The sequence below is a fragment of the Corvus cornix genome, chromosome 11, assembly GCF_000738735.6.
Source record: "Corvus cornix cornix isolate S_Up_H32 chromosome 11, ASM73873v5, whole genome shotgun sequence".
In the NCBI taxonomy this organism is placed as follows: Eukaryota; Metazoa; Chordata; class Aves; order Passeriformes; family Corvidae; genus Corvus; species Corvus cornix.
In genome coordinates, this window is record NC_046341.1 from 12830271 (window position 1) to 12845718 (window position 15448).

Consider the following 15448-nt stretch of genomic DNA (forward strand, 5'->3'; position numbering starts at 1 on the left):
GTTACCAAGTGTCACTGTGTCTCAGTGACCTATTCTCATCCAGCTAGGCTGCCTTTATCCTGTGGTCATTGGGCAGGAGGCTGCTAAAAATACCCTGAAGAGGCAAACTTCCTTGTTCACACTGATGTTAGTAACTCCCAGGAACTGGAGGAGCTGGAGAGAGTCCCTGGGAACAACCCCTGTCCTGATGCCACCCTGACCGGGACAGGAGCCCTATGGTGGTGCTGGACAGGGTGCACCTGAACATACAGAACTCCCACGACAGAGCAGAGGGATGAGGACCCACAAGCAGGACACATCCCAGAGCTGGTGCCACTGACCCTTAGAGGTACAAGCCATTTTTTCCTCCTGCCATGGCAGTGCCTGAGACAGCAGCCAGCATTGCTGCCTCCAAGGGACTGGCTCCAGCCCCCGCATGCGTGTGGCCACTCAGGGCAGTGAGGCAAGCGGCCTGGAAGGAGCACCAGCCCCCCACACCATATCTCACCCTGTGGGGGACAAACCTCCCTCTCCAAATCGTTGTACAAGAAACAAACTGCTGTGTGTTAGGAACTATTTTAATTCCTGAGGAAATCAGGGCAGTTGTTGCTACCTTCTGAAATGACTCAGCCCTGCGGTAGCCTCCAGCTGAGAGCTCTGCCAGGTGCAGATGTCTGCAAATGCTGAAAGAGAAATTGTGATGGTTTTGTAAACTTTATATACAAACTTTCGCAAACTTCGTATGAATAAGCAATCTTCCGCAGGTTCTCTTTTCCCCCTTTCTTATATAGGAGAGGACCCTGTCCCCAGCTAAAGTTAGGAAAGTGGTAAAAACCTGGCACTATCTATGTATAACTTTCAAAATATGAATGCTAAGGTTTTGAAAAGGCCTGAACTTGCTCGGAATTTGTTTCCACTGAAAGTGAGCAGGAGCTTGGCATTTAGATTCCCTAAATTCATTGGGAAACCCCAGCCTACATGCCTGTTAGATATGCCGGACGCTTCAGGAGCATTTCACAAACTAAAAGCAGAATCACTGATGTAATCGAAACTTCCTGAAGTTTTTGCTGGCCTTCGATATCGGGAGTGCTCAGCTGTTGGTTATTAATGATCACACAGCAAAGAGAAGGCTCATACAAATGTTATGCCTTATTGCTATTGATTGGTTGTAAGGGTATTACTTGACCAGAGATTGGTGAAATAAATTAACTTTATTAATTATTTATTGCGTAGTAACTAGATATTTAATGTATCTGTACAGCTATTGTGTCTCCTCTGCATTTTGATTAACATTTTCTTCAAGCAGAAGAACAAACTCGTGCAGTAAAACATCCTTTCTGACATGAAATCTAGTGGCTTCGCAATGCCTGCCCCCGGCGAGGCTGGTTCTCCTCGGGAGCTGGACCCTGTGCAGAGCAGCCACGGCTGCACCGAGCGGAGGAGGGACCCCGGGGCCACGGCACTTCAAACGCCCCCGTGGCCCGGGGAGCGATGCCGTTCCGCAGCCTCGGCCGAGACAGCGGCGCTGTGAGAGGCGGGCAGCCAGCGCTGGCGGGGGCACTCGGTGCGTGCCCCGGCTGGGAGCGGCGGGGGAGGCAGCAGGGCCCCGACCCCCGCTGCGGGGCTGGCGGCAGCGCGGTGCGTGTCGCGGGGATCGAGCCCGGCGCAGGCTGGCGCGAACCTCAGCGGCCGCAAACCGGCGGCTTTGGGTGGCGTACGGCTGCCCGGAGAGGAGCCGTGCCCGGCGGGAGGGCCCGAGCCGCCGCCGCGCACCCCGGCCTGGCCGCCCCTGCCCCCTCCTCCTCCTCCTCCGCGCCCCCGCGCCGGCCCCCGCCTCTCTCCGCGGCGCCGCTCGCTTTCTCACAGCTCCCGCTGCTTCCCGTTCCTCCCCCGGCTCCCGTTGCTATGCCCCGCCGGGCCGGCCGCCGGCAGGAATTCGTGGCCTGTCCAGCTGCTCCCAGAGTGGCCCCACGCCCCGGCTGTGGCGCCGTGAGCCCCTCCGAGCTGCTCGCCCGAGGCTGAGCACGGCACCAGAGCTGCGGGCTCCCAAATGGTGCAGGGGGCTCCTTTCCCACGGCGTGTTTTTTCCCGTTTCGAGAAGACATGTCAGGACCTGACATTATGTTGTTCTCCGAGTGGCCATGGCTCCCGAGGATGGCCATCACTTTGGGATCACATTCCCCCGGGATTTGCGGGCACGAGCACTCAGCCCTGCAGCCGCCACTGTGTCCGGCCAGAGCCGGCCTCGCAGCGCTCACCGTGGCCGGCGGCTGCGTGGTGATGTTCGAACTGCCCCGGTGCTCCGGTGGCGTGCTGTGCCGTACCCTTCCAGCTGGACCCCCAAGGCAGTGCCGATCTGGGAAATCCCCTGGCAGTCCCCGGGAGTCTGGTCGCCCAGACAGCAGTGGTGGTTGCCCGGAGAAGTGTGCAAGCTTCAGGAGTGGGAGTCTTTCATCTGCTGCCCTCGTGGATGTTTGTGCCCGCCTCTGAGAAATTCCACGCACCGGGACTCGGCATTCGGTGCCTGATTGGAGGACACAACAATAACATTGAGCAACGTAGTAACATAACCAAATAAACAGCAGGGCAATTTTGAAAGTTGTATTGTTATACTATTTCAAGAATTTGGACTGATCCATTTAAAAATGTGCTTTAGGATTTAAAAATAAAACCCTAAAAATAAATGTAAACAAATCCAGTTCTCTTTAAAACCTATGGCCTCTCCTATTTTGCCCAGCTGACTGTAAGCCATATTGTTGGTAAGACTTATTCCTTTCTATCTACAAAAGGAGTCCTAATAAGATAAAAATAAACACTGACAATCATAGGATTTAAACAGCACATCACTTGGGCTGATAACAGGGAAATATTCTGTGACCCTTCCAAAACCCTCTGGAGAGATGAAACTGAGAGACATATGAAGAAACCTTGCAGATTCTATAGAAACTACTTGACAAATCTTACTGAATTTAATAGAGAATGAGATCTTTTCCCTGGGTTTTTGGCATCATAATTCAATAGCAACGAGATAATTTTCTATTCAATAATTTTCTATTCAATAGCAAAGAGATAACTTTCTTGTGAAATTTTTTACAAGAATAAAAACTGCATGTTCTCACACTGCCACCTGCTCCCTACCACAAGCTCATCCATGTTATCACACCAAATCAGAAGAGGGACCATAAAAATCTCGGTATTAAAGAACAAACTTTCTTTAAAATGCCTCTTTCAGAACTGCCTGCGGGTCTGCCTGTGCAGCTGTGGGGTTTGCTAATCAATAGCCCCATGCAGTACGTTGTGTCTTTCTGCGTAATTACAGAAAAGCAGACACAGAAAAGAAGCAAGTGGAAACAATTAATTTTGTAGAATGGGACTTGATTGGTGTTTCAGTTTTCTTTTCTTCGGTTCAGTAGGAAGGAGCTGGAAGAGGAGGTGACAGCAGCAGTTCGGCTGCCTGTCCTCAAGCTGCTTGGTTTAATGTGAAGCCACTGTTTAGACTTTGCTTTTCTGGACCTGTGAACAGCTTTGAGAGTAGAAAGGCAGCATCCCCTGGGACAGGGATGTCAGGTAGGGACAAGCTGAGCTGGGACACACTGTACTGCAGTTGTGAGCACTGGTTTCATACCACTACTTGCCAAAGCTGCCAGTGATGGTTTTCTAGAGGGTGAGAAGGTTTTGGTGCAAACGGTCAGCATCTTTACTTGGTGGTGCACACTTTTTAAAGACATGGCAGCATTAGTAGATGGCTGGCTGATGCTGGCAAGATTGGAAATGTGCTCAAGGACTATTATTTTTTTGTTGTTTATGAGAAAACAGGTGGGGAGAGATCGCTTCTCCCTGTTGTTTTATTGGGAAAATATCAATGGAGTGGAAGCCTCTGGAAATGTAGGAATTTTTAGACAAGCTGTGCCTACTCATGTAAAATGCTTGTGAGAGTCTGGACCCTGGCGATGGGTTGCTCTGTGACTCCTGATAGGAGCCGGTCCAGACGGCAGCTGCCTGGTTGTGTTTGGCAGTCTTTGGTACCACATTTTGAGAGTTTCCATGGTGTGGGTGCTGCCGCGTCCAGTTCCTGGGGTGAGTTTGCCCCGAGGCCTCACAGCACTTCCTCACCCCTGCTGGGACCGGGCTTAGTGGCTGAGAAAATCCACCATCCAGTTCGAGAGATGATCCCGGGCTAGTGTGAATGGGGCTTTTTGACTCCAAGGAGGAAGGAAAAGTGATGTACCCACTATTAGTTATTAACATTGCTAAACTTTTTCTCTAGATAGGGAAATCTTCTGTCTCTGGAGTGCAATTCTGAACATCTCATATACATTACAGGTATACATGGCACAGAAATTTATAATCATAAAAAAGAAACAAGGATGCCTGAATATATGGGGGACATGAATCACTCGTAATGCTGGAGGTCGATCCGTAATACCTTAAATAAGTACTCAGAGTCCAAGTGCTAATTATCTGCTAATGGGGTATTTGTTCTCCTTCAGTTATGTAAAAGTACACAGCATTCAACTTAAAGAGTGCACTTAAATGGCTTTGTACTGGTGGAGAAGGAACAGCTTTGAAGGCCGCTGCCGTGCTTTGCCCTGGAGCTCCTGGAGCCCCCTGCTGAGCTCCTGGTGCTGCCCTAGCTGTGCCTCTCCTCTCCTCCGGCTTTTTCACTTGTCACTCCCGCTGACTTTCGTTCTCCGTGTCTCAAGATTATCCTAGTCAGCAATGCTGGCAGAGATGTGAATAAAATTATAGATCCTGTATCGTGGTTTTTGCCACTGCTGCTGGCCAGAGAGCAGTGAAGATGCCTGTTGGGTACAAGGGCAGCTTCCACCCGAGTAACAAAGCCCGGTAAAGTGAATGAGCTCTTTGATCGCAACCCTGGCAAGAAAGGGTCTCAGTGGGCACACTGAGCTACTCTCACGGGGAAGGAGATGCAGTGACCCATCCTCATTGCAGAAATGCCTTGTCGGAGCTTGCAGAGCTGAGCTGACATCAAGGAGAGGGTGAAGGACAGGGGCCCGTGCTGGAGCCAGCAGCTGGAGAGCCTGTAACATAGTTCTACTGGCCAGCTCACCCCAGAGCCACCGAACACCTTCCTGCACCAGGACTTCACCCACTTTTAACTAATTCAAATGAAGAATGTATTTTTTATTCTTTATGTCCTTTGAGCAGCAGTACAGACCCACGACCAACGAGAATGAAAAGAACACAGAATATGTGGATCATAGAGAGAGACTTTCTCTGAGCTGTGATAAAAATATGGAAACATGATACTTTCTTATCCTAAACATTGTAAGTTGTTAAGTAACACTATAATGCTCTAAGTTATCATTACAGAAATATTCAAAGGGCAGATGCAGAGCCTGGAAAAGTCTTTGTGCTAAAGGTGGTTTTGTCACGAAGTGCAGATCCTCTGCCTGACCCCCACACCTAATTGGAGCAGAGACCAAAACGAATGCTTTGGTTGGTCAGCTATGGAATACCTGCTTGTATTTGTAGGGCGTTGCATGATCTGTGTCTTTAGCACTATTATCAGTAATGACTTTCACTGTAACTGTGGAAGGGGTTGTGTATGTAATTCATCTACAGATGGGTATTTTGTGATATTTGAGTTAAATTCAGCTCCAGTGTACGATAGTATTTTTCCAAAAATGTCACTAACTGCACCACTTACTCTATCCTGATTTCAGACTATTGTATCTTCTTTAACTAAAGAAAAATGACTGATAGAAGTAAAAGCCATACACAAGTGGAAAAGAATTTAAAATCACTGCTTATTCGAAACGTATGAATACTAATATTGGTGCACATGGCTCGTGCACATGAAACAGGCTCCTAATCCTGTGCATACTAACATTCATTTCACAGGAAACTTTCCTTTGTTTTTCAATGCCCTTGGGTAACATCTCAATCTCTTTTCACTGTAACTTCTCAAAGTGTAAACTCAGGCACTCTGGCTGCATGCTGCCTGCACACACACCACCAATTCTTCGAGTGTGCATATCGTCCATCTGGAGCACCTCTAGTTTCTGCTGCTCTGTAGCCCACATTTTAGACTATGTCAGTCCTTGCTTATGACTAAAATGTGGGATGCCAGTTATTTATTTATGTAAAGTGTTTGGAGGCTTTAACTCAAGAGCACCATAGAAACTGGGCTGGTATTGTAGTCGGGGCTTTTATTCAGGTTGCCTGATGCGCTGCGGATGCCGCCTGCCTTTGTGTGCTCCAGTCCCATGTTTATCCTGACGATGCCTTTGTGTTCCCTATTTGACATATTTTACTGTAAATAAAGAGCGACACTGTCTTGCAGCTGTATCCACTGTGACATTTGACTCTCCACTGAATGATTGCATTGTGCTGTGTGCTTTGAAAACATTATCTCTTTTAAGAAATAATCTAGTCCTTTTAATAATTTCCTGCATGTGCCTGTATTCCTTTGCACATCCAGAGAGCTCAGGTGTTCACTCACCTCTGTCAAACCTCAGCCAGAGCAACTCCTGCCGTGCTGAGGGCTGGTGAGGGTAGAGGTGCCTTGGACACCAGGTCTTGGCACTGCTCAATTCCCATTTTGCATGGTAGTTTTAGCTGCACCCTCTGATCAGATTGTGCAGTATGGCTTTTTCTGGGGCGTGAGCATTTTGCCACATTTCTTAGCTGTTATGCGGCATCTCTTAATTAGGTCTATACATATGGTATATTCTTTAATTTAAGGTTGACTCTTACTGGCTGCTCTACAATTATGGTGATCTTCCCTCTGCTGCCTGGTAATGGGTGATCACCCTCTCAGTCTTTTTGTGTTGAAGATACTCCTCTTTTTGATTTTAGAAAGTTTAAATCATTACTGAGGCTGGCTTTCTCAAAGCAGGCCTGATTCATTGGGTGCCTAACTCCCATAGTCCTGATTTAACATCCCTTTCATGAAGTTTGTATTTTTTTTACACAACTGTGCCATTTTTATGTAACTTGTAATTGCAAACTGATTCTGAAACACTTTCAAAATAATTGTCTATACTTAGAAATGTATAGGGTTTTGCTCTAAGTATTGAATGCAAGTAAACCTGTAAATATAGAGAGGCTGTTAGTCCCACCTGCATTTTCCAGAGAAAAGCCAGTCAGTTTCCTATAATGCTGCCAGGGTGGGACTATCTCAGATGTCACGATTGTTATGGATAGTATCTTCCTGAAAGTCATCAAACTTTAAAAATTAGGTTCACTGTGCATGCATGTGGTAGAAGAGAGCAGAGCAAAATCAAATCAACATCTTGAGTTAGCTGGCATGAAAAGCAAGTGTATTGGTTTCCCCCAGAAAAGGGAGTGCACTGATACCAGCACTGGTGTCTTTGAGGAGAAGCATGGCAGTGAGTGGAGGGGCAGGGACCACCACGGCCCCGCAGATCAGGGCTCGGTGCCTCATGTCAGCCTCATGGGGCTTGGATAGTGGAGGTGGCAATGCCTCCACTAGCAAATCCTGTTTTCAGACAAGCCACGCTGAGCTCGGGGGGCTCCTCTGCATCTCAGGACTGGTTCCCTCTCACCAGCAGCTGCGTTGTGTATAGTGTAGGATCTGTGTCATGCATAATATAAAACAATGACATTCCCAAAAGGAGTTACAAGCAGAGAATCCGGCATCCAAATTGTCCCAGCGACCCAATGAGACATGGACGTCATCCGGAGCTGCAGGAGGGCTCTTGGTTCTGTCCCGGAGAGAACAGCTCTGCACTCTGGCAGTCTTGGCTTTGTGCTTTTATTAAAATTCCCCAGAACAAAAAGAAAAGGCATCTGTGAGGGAACAAGATTGATAAGAGATTCAAAATATATTTTTATTGCATTCTTAAATTACCATAATTAAATTAAATTATTAAATGTATTTTTATTAAATTAGCACACAGGCTGGTGTCATTTGCCTTAAATATTTTAATAAAGGCTGTGAAGTCTTCCCTTGTTATTAGCACTCTTGAAATGTATCTATTTTAATGACAATATAAGTTGTGGTGTTGGGAAGAGAGCCTGGATGGGTGAACTCTGCATTTCTCTGGGGGGCCCAGCAGGGTTATGGGGCTTTCTTTGCTCAAGAGTGGCTGCAGGACCACATAAACTCCATGTACATGTATCTGGAGGAGATGCACAAATGATGTGTTGTGACAATAGAGCAGCAAAGCATTTAGGCACATGTTGGAAAACTCTGTGGAGCAGAGATATACTTACAGAGCAGGGCCTGGAGGAAATCTGTGTATTGCTGGGTTTGAAGATAATAGAGAGGGATGAATTAGTAATTATATATGTGTGTGCTAAATTTAAAGACAGATTTATGTATGTGATTCATTATTTTTCTGTCAAACCTGCCTTCCTGCTTTCTTTAGCTATAAACTGGGTATTTCTCAACAGATGCCACCATGGAAGGCAGTGGTTTCAAGGGTGCTGCTGCTTTGGCAACAGCTGTAGGAGTGAACTTGAACTACTTTCATGGGAGGGGCTGGCGATGCTCAGACCAGGGCTCCTCACCTTGCTGTCGACTGGGTAGGGCCTTGCAAATAAACCTTCTCACTGGCCCTCCAGCAACAGAAAAGGTAAAAAATAAAATTAAAATGAAAATGTACGGATTTCCTAATGAATTTAAGAAATGGGGAAACGTCGCTTCATTTTAATCATGTGATTTAAAATTATTTTAAAAAATACAGAAAATGTGGGAACAGAGGGCTGGATGGCAGAGGGGCTTGGGGTGGCAATGGGGCTTTCGAATTACTTGCCAAGTGGAATGTGTAAAACTAAGACTGAAATCCCCTCTTTGCCTGATTGCATGGGGATTTGAATTTGGGTCTCTGAACTCCTCTGAGAGTGCCCAACCGCCAGCACATTCTGGGATGAGAATCTGTCCTGCTGAAGCTGTTCTGCTTTGTAAGAATAATTAAATATTCATTGGGCCAGTGAGAGAACAGAAACAAGTTGATAGCCTGGGGATTAAGCCTCTCCAATAAGACAAGCATACAGAAGTAATTCAGTTCCTGATCTCAGAGACGATGAGATGCTCAATGGATATGAATCTAGGGTCACGCTGACCAAATCTACCATGATCCTGTGTTTTTCAGTAGATCTGTATCACAACATTTTTTTCTCCTTGTCAGCCTTCATTATTTCTTTACAGAAACTGATACCACATTGGTTTTTACAGTGGTGAATCTGTGTCAACTAAGAGTTATCCCCATTTTTATTGGAATCAGAACTGGGGCCATCGGCTCTTTAGCAATCCATCCTTGTTCCAGGCTGCATTTGTGAACCACCAATTTGCTACTTAATGCATTGGGGTGGAGGAAGTATACCTTGATTATAGTGGCGTTATAGGAAACATTTTTTCTGTATGTCCAGTATGTGGTGGTAATCTGGAATCATACAGTAGGAAGGAACTCTAAATCTTTAATATGACATTACTAAACCAAATAGTTTCTGTCAAACCTTAAGAAAACAGAAAATCACCACTAGACACCTATTCAAATGTGATGCTGCACTAAGACAAATTTTTACAGTTCTATATTGAACTCACCTGATTAAATGACAAACTCATTCTTGAGTTGTTTGGGTTTCTTTTGGTGTGGGGGAAAAAGAAAAAATGAAGATGCTTTCCAGATGGAGATCACTAGCAAGAAAACAATGCCTATACACAACCCCCTACACCCCTGTTTGATGCCAGCCCGCAGGCTGGGCAGAGTGCTGCATCCTCACCACTGCCCTGGGGCCTGGCTTCAGCACCTTCCTCTGCCAGGGCTGTTTTCACAGGGTCTTAGCAAAACCCATTCCTTTCCTTCAGGACATCTTCTCTTTTGATGTCCAGATGTACAACTGCGTGGGCTCTCGTGATGGCCCATTAGTGCCGGGGTGAGGATGCTTGGAGCCACAATTCCTCACGCACTGCTTGGGGTACAGTAAATGAAGTGCTGGATGCACCTTGTTCTTACACAGCAGTAAAGGCTCCGTGAAACGAACAAGGCCTGTCTAAATGGGAGAAGAAACTCACAGAGTGTTTATCTTGAGTAATTTCATTCATAACTTGGCACCAAGTGCTCCTTGAGATGACAAGTTCAGATTTTTCTAGAATCTGCCTTCCCAGTGGGGAGGCGCGGGCGACTCCAGGTCCTGCTAAATTTAACACCTTGGGAGAGGCAGAGTAAAGTAACTCTTCCTCCCAGCTCTGCACGAACAGCCCAGCGGAGATGTGTGCGTGTGTTAAAAACCGCCCGCGACTTTTCCCGCGGCCGCTGAGCCCTTCGCACTCGGAGGGGATCTCATTGCGCCCGCCCCGGTGCGGATCGAGGGCAGCCCGGGCCGCCTGCGCGGGGCAGCGCTCTGCGGGCTCGGCCTCGGACTTAGCGCGCGCCGGCCGGGCCGGGCCGGGCCGGACCCGACGGGGCCGGGGGGGGCGGGGCGGCGGCTCCGCGCGGCCGCGAGTCCGGTCCGCGGCGGCGGTCCGCGTTTTGCGGGCGGCCGCTGTATTTCCCGGGCCGTCCATGGCTCGGTGCTGTTGGCTCTCTCTCCGTCTGATCGGCGCAGGCTGCGCGGGGCTCCCTACGGGATCAGAGCGCTCCCCCGCCGGGACTCCACTCCTCACATCCTCCTGCTGGGACTCAGCTACATTTCCAGCCAAGCCTGGCTTTATTATGTGTGTCTGCACTGCAGCCCCAGCAGCAAGATCAGGAGGAGGAAAAGGAGCCAGGACAAAGAAAAGAGAGGGAGGCTGGCGAGAGCTAAAGAAAATAAAAACCCAGGGCAGCAGCGGCAGCAGCGGCAGCAATGAAGGCAGGAGCGGTGCCACCTTCCAGCGAATAACCCATGGAGGCAGCTAGCGGCCCCGGCATCGATGCAAAGAAGCACTTACCTTGTTCCGCGAAGTGCGTGCGTGCAGGGGAAGGCGGCGGCGAGCGCGGCCGGCCGCGGGGAGCCCACCCGCCCGCCCGCCCAGCTCCAGCTCCGCGCCGCGCACGGCCGGCCGCGCCGCGCCGGGGACACGGGGCGGCCGCCCCTCGGCCCCCGCCGCCAGCATAAAAAAGGACTCGTCGCCCTCCCCGGCCAGCGGCGGGGGCGAGGAAGAGAGAGGCAGCCGGGGGCGAGCGGGCAGAGAGGGAGGGAGGGGGCCGAGCGCGGCCGAGGGAGGATTTAGGAAAACCGCAACAAGGTCGCACCCCCGGAGCGTCCCGGATTGCCGGGGCCGGAGCTCCTCGTGGGTTTAGACACTGAGTTCTCGCCGCGCGCCCTCCCCCACCCCAAACCCAGGGACCCCGCACAGGGCTCTGCTGCTTTTTTTTTTTTTTTCTTTTTCCTTTAAAAAAAAAATTATTATTCCGAAAGTGCGAGCCGGACTGAGCCACAGGGCGCCTGCAAACTTTAAAGAGAACAAAAAGGCGGGTGGGGGCGCGGGCCGGGCTCGCTTTGCGTCGGTAGAATTTGCACATCCAAGGGGGGGAGGGAAGGAAGGAACAAAAAAAAAACCAAAAACCCAAACAAAAAAAAAATAAGAAGGAAAAAAATATTGCAACTGTTGCGCCTGCGATTTTTCTTTTTTTTTTTTTCCTTTTCTTTTTTTTTTTTTTAATTTTTTTTTCCCCGGGGGAAGGTGCCCGAGGGGGTGGAAAGAGGAGCTGAACTTGCCGCATTGCAACAGGCGAAAGAAGTGAGAAAAATCAAATAATCGATCCCGCTGCTGCCGCTTCGCCTCGCAAAGTTTGGAGGTGCGGGGGGCGGGGGGGCGAGAGAGAAAGCAGGGAGAGGAAGAGAAGGAAGGGACGGGAGGAAGACGAGGAGAAGGAGGACGAGCCACGGCGCCCGGACATGTCCAGGAGGAAGCAAGCCAAGCCCCGCTCGGTGAAAGGTAAGGCATCCTCCGCCGGCCCCCGCCGCCGCCGCCGCCGCCGCCGCCGCCCGGCCCCGGGCAGCCGCCTCCGCCGCCGCGACGCGGCCAATCAGGCCGGGGCCCGGCTTGGCGGGGATTGCGAATCCCCCCCCGGTACGGGCCGGTGGTGGCGGAGACCCCCCCGGAACCGACGGCGTCTCCCCACGCGGAGCATCCGCCCGCCCGCTGTCCGTTCCGGGGCTGTGTGGGTACCGCGGTGTCGGCCGAGACTCGCCGGCGACACGTGTCGCGATAATTGATGAAAGAAGCCGGTGGCATCGTTGAGGCGGGGAGGGAGGAAAGTTTCGCGGTGATGGTCGGGTGCGGTGGCGCATCAGCGGGCCGGGGAAGGGAGGAATGAGCTCACTCGGGTTTTAGCCGGTTAGCCCGAAATTAATGTTCCTTTATGATTGGGAATAGTAGCGCCGTCTGTTTGCGCCTGCTGTCCAATGCGCGTAAGGGTGGTGGAAGAAGGGGAGAATTAAACCCAATTTGATAGATAGGGGTTGAGAATTTGCTTGGGCTTGAAGAAACAATGGCCAAATTTAGTAACGGCTATATGAATAAAGGTTAGACATTAAACTGCGTACTCTTCTCCATGCCCAGCGAAGCGGTGTTTAAAATCTCCTGTTTACCTCCGTAAGAAAACAGCTGCTGGCGAAACGTAAAGGGAGGGCCGGGACCAGCCCCGCGCCGTACTGCACGCCTTGCCAGCTTTTTGACTTTTAAGTGAATGGGTGCGAGAGGGAAGGCGTGATTCCTGAAGCCTTTCGCTCCCAGCCACGAGGAGGTTAGCTGATGTTGGGGAAGGTTTTATTGTCCTCTGCACAAAGCAGAAGTCGCAAACTCAGTGGTCCGGAGGCTTTGTTGCAGAAACACAAAAGGATCAGAACTTTGGATGCCCAAAAGATGAAACAAAAAGTCCAAAGCTTTTGTAATTAAATAACTCGTGAGTAGCTAAAATTAGCCTGCAGTTAATCGACCAGCTAAAGAACAAATTGAAACCCCATCCAGGGCCATTTTATATTATTTGTGAAATATCCATTCTTTAACAGATGATTGCAATGTAAGTTGTATGTGCTTCAAATGTTTATCAAGTTTTTGTAGAGTCGGTCCTTCATCTTTGTACAAGCCCCTTAATCATTTTTCCCCAAACTAAGAGCACCTTTTAGCATGGTGCTGTGGGGCAGGTTTGCAGTGTGGCTTTGTGACCCTCCGCAATCCCGGACAATCTGCTAAAGGAGCTACTTCAGTAATTGGTAGATGAATGTTACAGTCTGTGGGCAGAAGAAAGGGCAGAGTTAGAGCTATTTCTAGGGGATGCTCTGAAATACATTGTTTAAAACTAAAAGAATTGCAGTTTGAGAACAGTGGAGCAGGCCTTGGGTCATGACTTCTCTTGGATGAGGGGATCACACTTAGTGGCCAGGCCTCTGGAGTTTAAAATATTTTCCTGTGCTGAAGTGTCATATTTATCATTCAGGAAATAGTTCTATGCCAGTGCAAACAGTGTTTGCTCTAGAAGCTCAGTTAGTAAACCTTGACATCTTGTGACATACAATGTTAGATATTTACTATTTATTACTCTTTTGTTTTCTTCCTCATTACTTTTAGGCAGCAATATCTCTTGCAAGTGGTTGATACTTTATAATGAAATTTTGACTCTAATTCTGGTACAGAACAGATTACTATTTACTAGAGCACTTTTATGAATTGAAGCAGGTAGCTTACTGGCAAGTCATAGCTGAGAAACATTATCCCTGTAATATAGAAATATCTAGAAGGTCTTTGCAACAGTGAGCTGGGTGAAGCCCAGTTTTTAAAGATTCTAAATATTGCTGAGGTCTCTAGGCATAAAAAAATGTTGTTTCCAGCTTCAGCATAAACTGGATGTAAATTACAGGTCTTAGCTTGAGCTGCCTAACAGGGAGTCTAAGAATGAGCTGAATCTGGGTGAAATTCTGGATAATAGGAGGCAGCTCATATGTGCATGTAGGATAAAAAAAATTCTTCCTTTCTTTCTATTCACCTATATCTTCTGCTTTTAAAAAGTCCGTTGTATACATTTTGTGGTCTAGGGAGCTGGCAACCCAGTAGATTGCCACAGTACACGTTTCCATGGAAATAATTGAGATGTAATAAATAAAGGCACTCTGAGGTCATAGGTTTCCCAATTCAACTGAGACGAAAACAAGCATAAATTACGTGGATATATGTGTGGCATTTAGGACTTAAAATAATTTAACGTTTTTCTCTTTTCCATCTTTTATTTCACTTTGTATAGGAGCATTGCTATTTATTAACCACTACTGAGATTTGTGTATCCTTTTTCATTCAGAAAGATTATGCACTAAAATGGGATCAGCCTGTGCCTGTGATGAAAGGGATTATTCTGCATGCAAAAAGCAAGTTGCCTGCACTTTAAGTGGGAGTGATGCTGACTTTAAAGAAGTGATTGACTTTGACAGAAGTATCGAATGTTGACAAGTCTTAGATGCGCGTTATTGAAAATGAAGTGATAGCAAACCCAAAGTGGATGCCAGCACAGCTGCAGGTCAGGTGGCCCCTGTGCTGTATTATCAGGTCTCAGGTTCAGCCTGGCAGAAACTTACAGTAATTCCTCCAGCTGTAACTCCAGCAGTAGCCCTGGGCTTCCCCCTGACATGGGATTTATGATTTGCGATACAATACACTGATTTGTTTTGACCATTAGTTTGTGCAAACTTGAAGATATAACCTTATAGCTGGTGGTTGGGGACAATGTTCTACTTGGTTTAAAGGAAAGTGGTTTCAGCTCAATGAGAATGGAATAAAAGCATGAGTATTGAGTCTTTGCTGGTTTACAAAATAAACATTTAGGGGACAGTGTGGTGGTAGCAGTGATGGAGTAAAATACTCTTCTGAAGCCTTTACTTCATGTCACAGATGAAGCCCACAGAAGTAATTTTCCTCAGCACAGACTCTTGCCCTGTTGCCAGTAACCTCAACTGCTGAGAGCTTTTTCAGTTCTCTGTAAGGAAGAGTTATACCCTACTCAGTGTTGTTAAAACCACGTGGTCCTGAACCCCAGAACATAACACAGCTGTCAATGTCGAAGCACTCTGTCTTGTCCCCCATTACTAGTGGCGGGGGCTGATATTAACACGGGTGTCCTTAATAGTTTGTTCAGTGCTGGCTGCTGTGGGGACTGGGGGTACCCAGTCCACTTGGGGGGCTGAGGAAAGCATGTCTTCCTACTTCCCCTTGGTCAAACTGCAGCCTCTCATGCTTGGAGGTGGTTCTGGAAGGCGCAGTGCTGAGATGGGGGTAACAGCAACCCGTGGGTTTCCAGTCCCATGTAATTGTAATTGAGGCATTACGGGACTGCCATTTGTAGGGACTGGGCTCGCACTTGCACAAGGTTTTAAGCATCAGATGCACTTTGTCTGCTGAATTTGACAGTTCTGCAAATTGCTGTCAGCTTGCGGGGGTATTTTGTGCATAACGTGCTAGTTGGTAATCAAACTGTTTTGCAAAAGAATGCACTAATTAACTCTAGATTTGTTATCCTGCTTGAAGTTGCAGAATTGCTGTCATATTTTTTTGCTTTCTGTT

General features: G+C 48.2%; 2 protein-coding genes across 3 annotated transcripts in view; one reads left to right on the plus strand and one right to left on the minus strand.

The window, feature by feature from the left end:
• Nucleotides 1-1661: 1661 nt before the first annotated feature.
• Nucleotides 1662-10918, minus strand: LOC120410618 (collagen alpha-2(I) chain-like). The gene is made up of 3 exons (XM_039558595.1): nucleotides 10844-10918; nucleotides 7065-7755; nucleotides 1662-2503 (listed from the first exon to the last, which is right to left on the minus strand). Exons 2-3 carry the CDS (start codon nucleotides 7165-7167, stop codon nucleotides 1662-1664), a joined length of 945 nt encoding a protein of 314 aa, XP_039414529.1. The 5' UTR covers nucleotides 7168-7755; nucleotides 10844-10918.
• Nucleotides 10919-11504: 586 nt separating this feature from the next.
• Nucleotides 11505-15448, plus strand: part of ZNF423 (zinc finger protein 423) — a 229371-nt gene continuing 225427 nt past the window's right edge. The window contains exon 1 of one of the 2 annotated variants that reach the window (XM_039558390.1): nucleotides 11505-11833. In XM_039558390.1, the coding sequence (XP_039414324.1) occupies nucleotides 11794-11833 (40 nt within the window). In that variant the 5' untranslated portion in view covers nucleotides 11505-11793. The remainder of the gene's footprint in view (nucleotides 11834-15448) is intronic. The other variant, XM_039558391.1, reaches the window with a different exon arrangement.

Excerpts from the sequence above, each read along its gene's own strand:
- LOC120410618 (XM_039558595.1), bottom strand. The coding sequence starts at position 7,167 with ATGACTTTCAGGAAGATACTATCCATAACAATCGTGACATCTGAGATA. Across the intron at positions 2,504-7,064 it reads CTTTTCTCTGGAAAATGCAG|GCACCGAATGCCGAGTCCCG; the intron begins GTGGGACTAACA and ends TCCTCCAATCAG.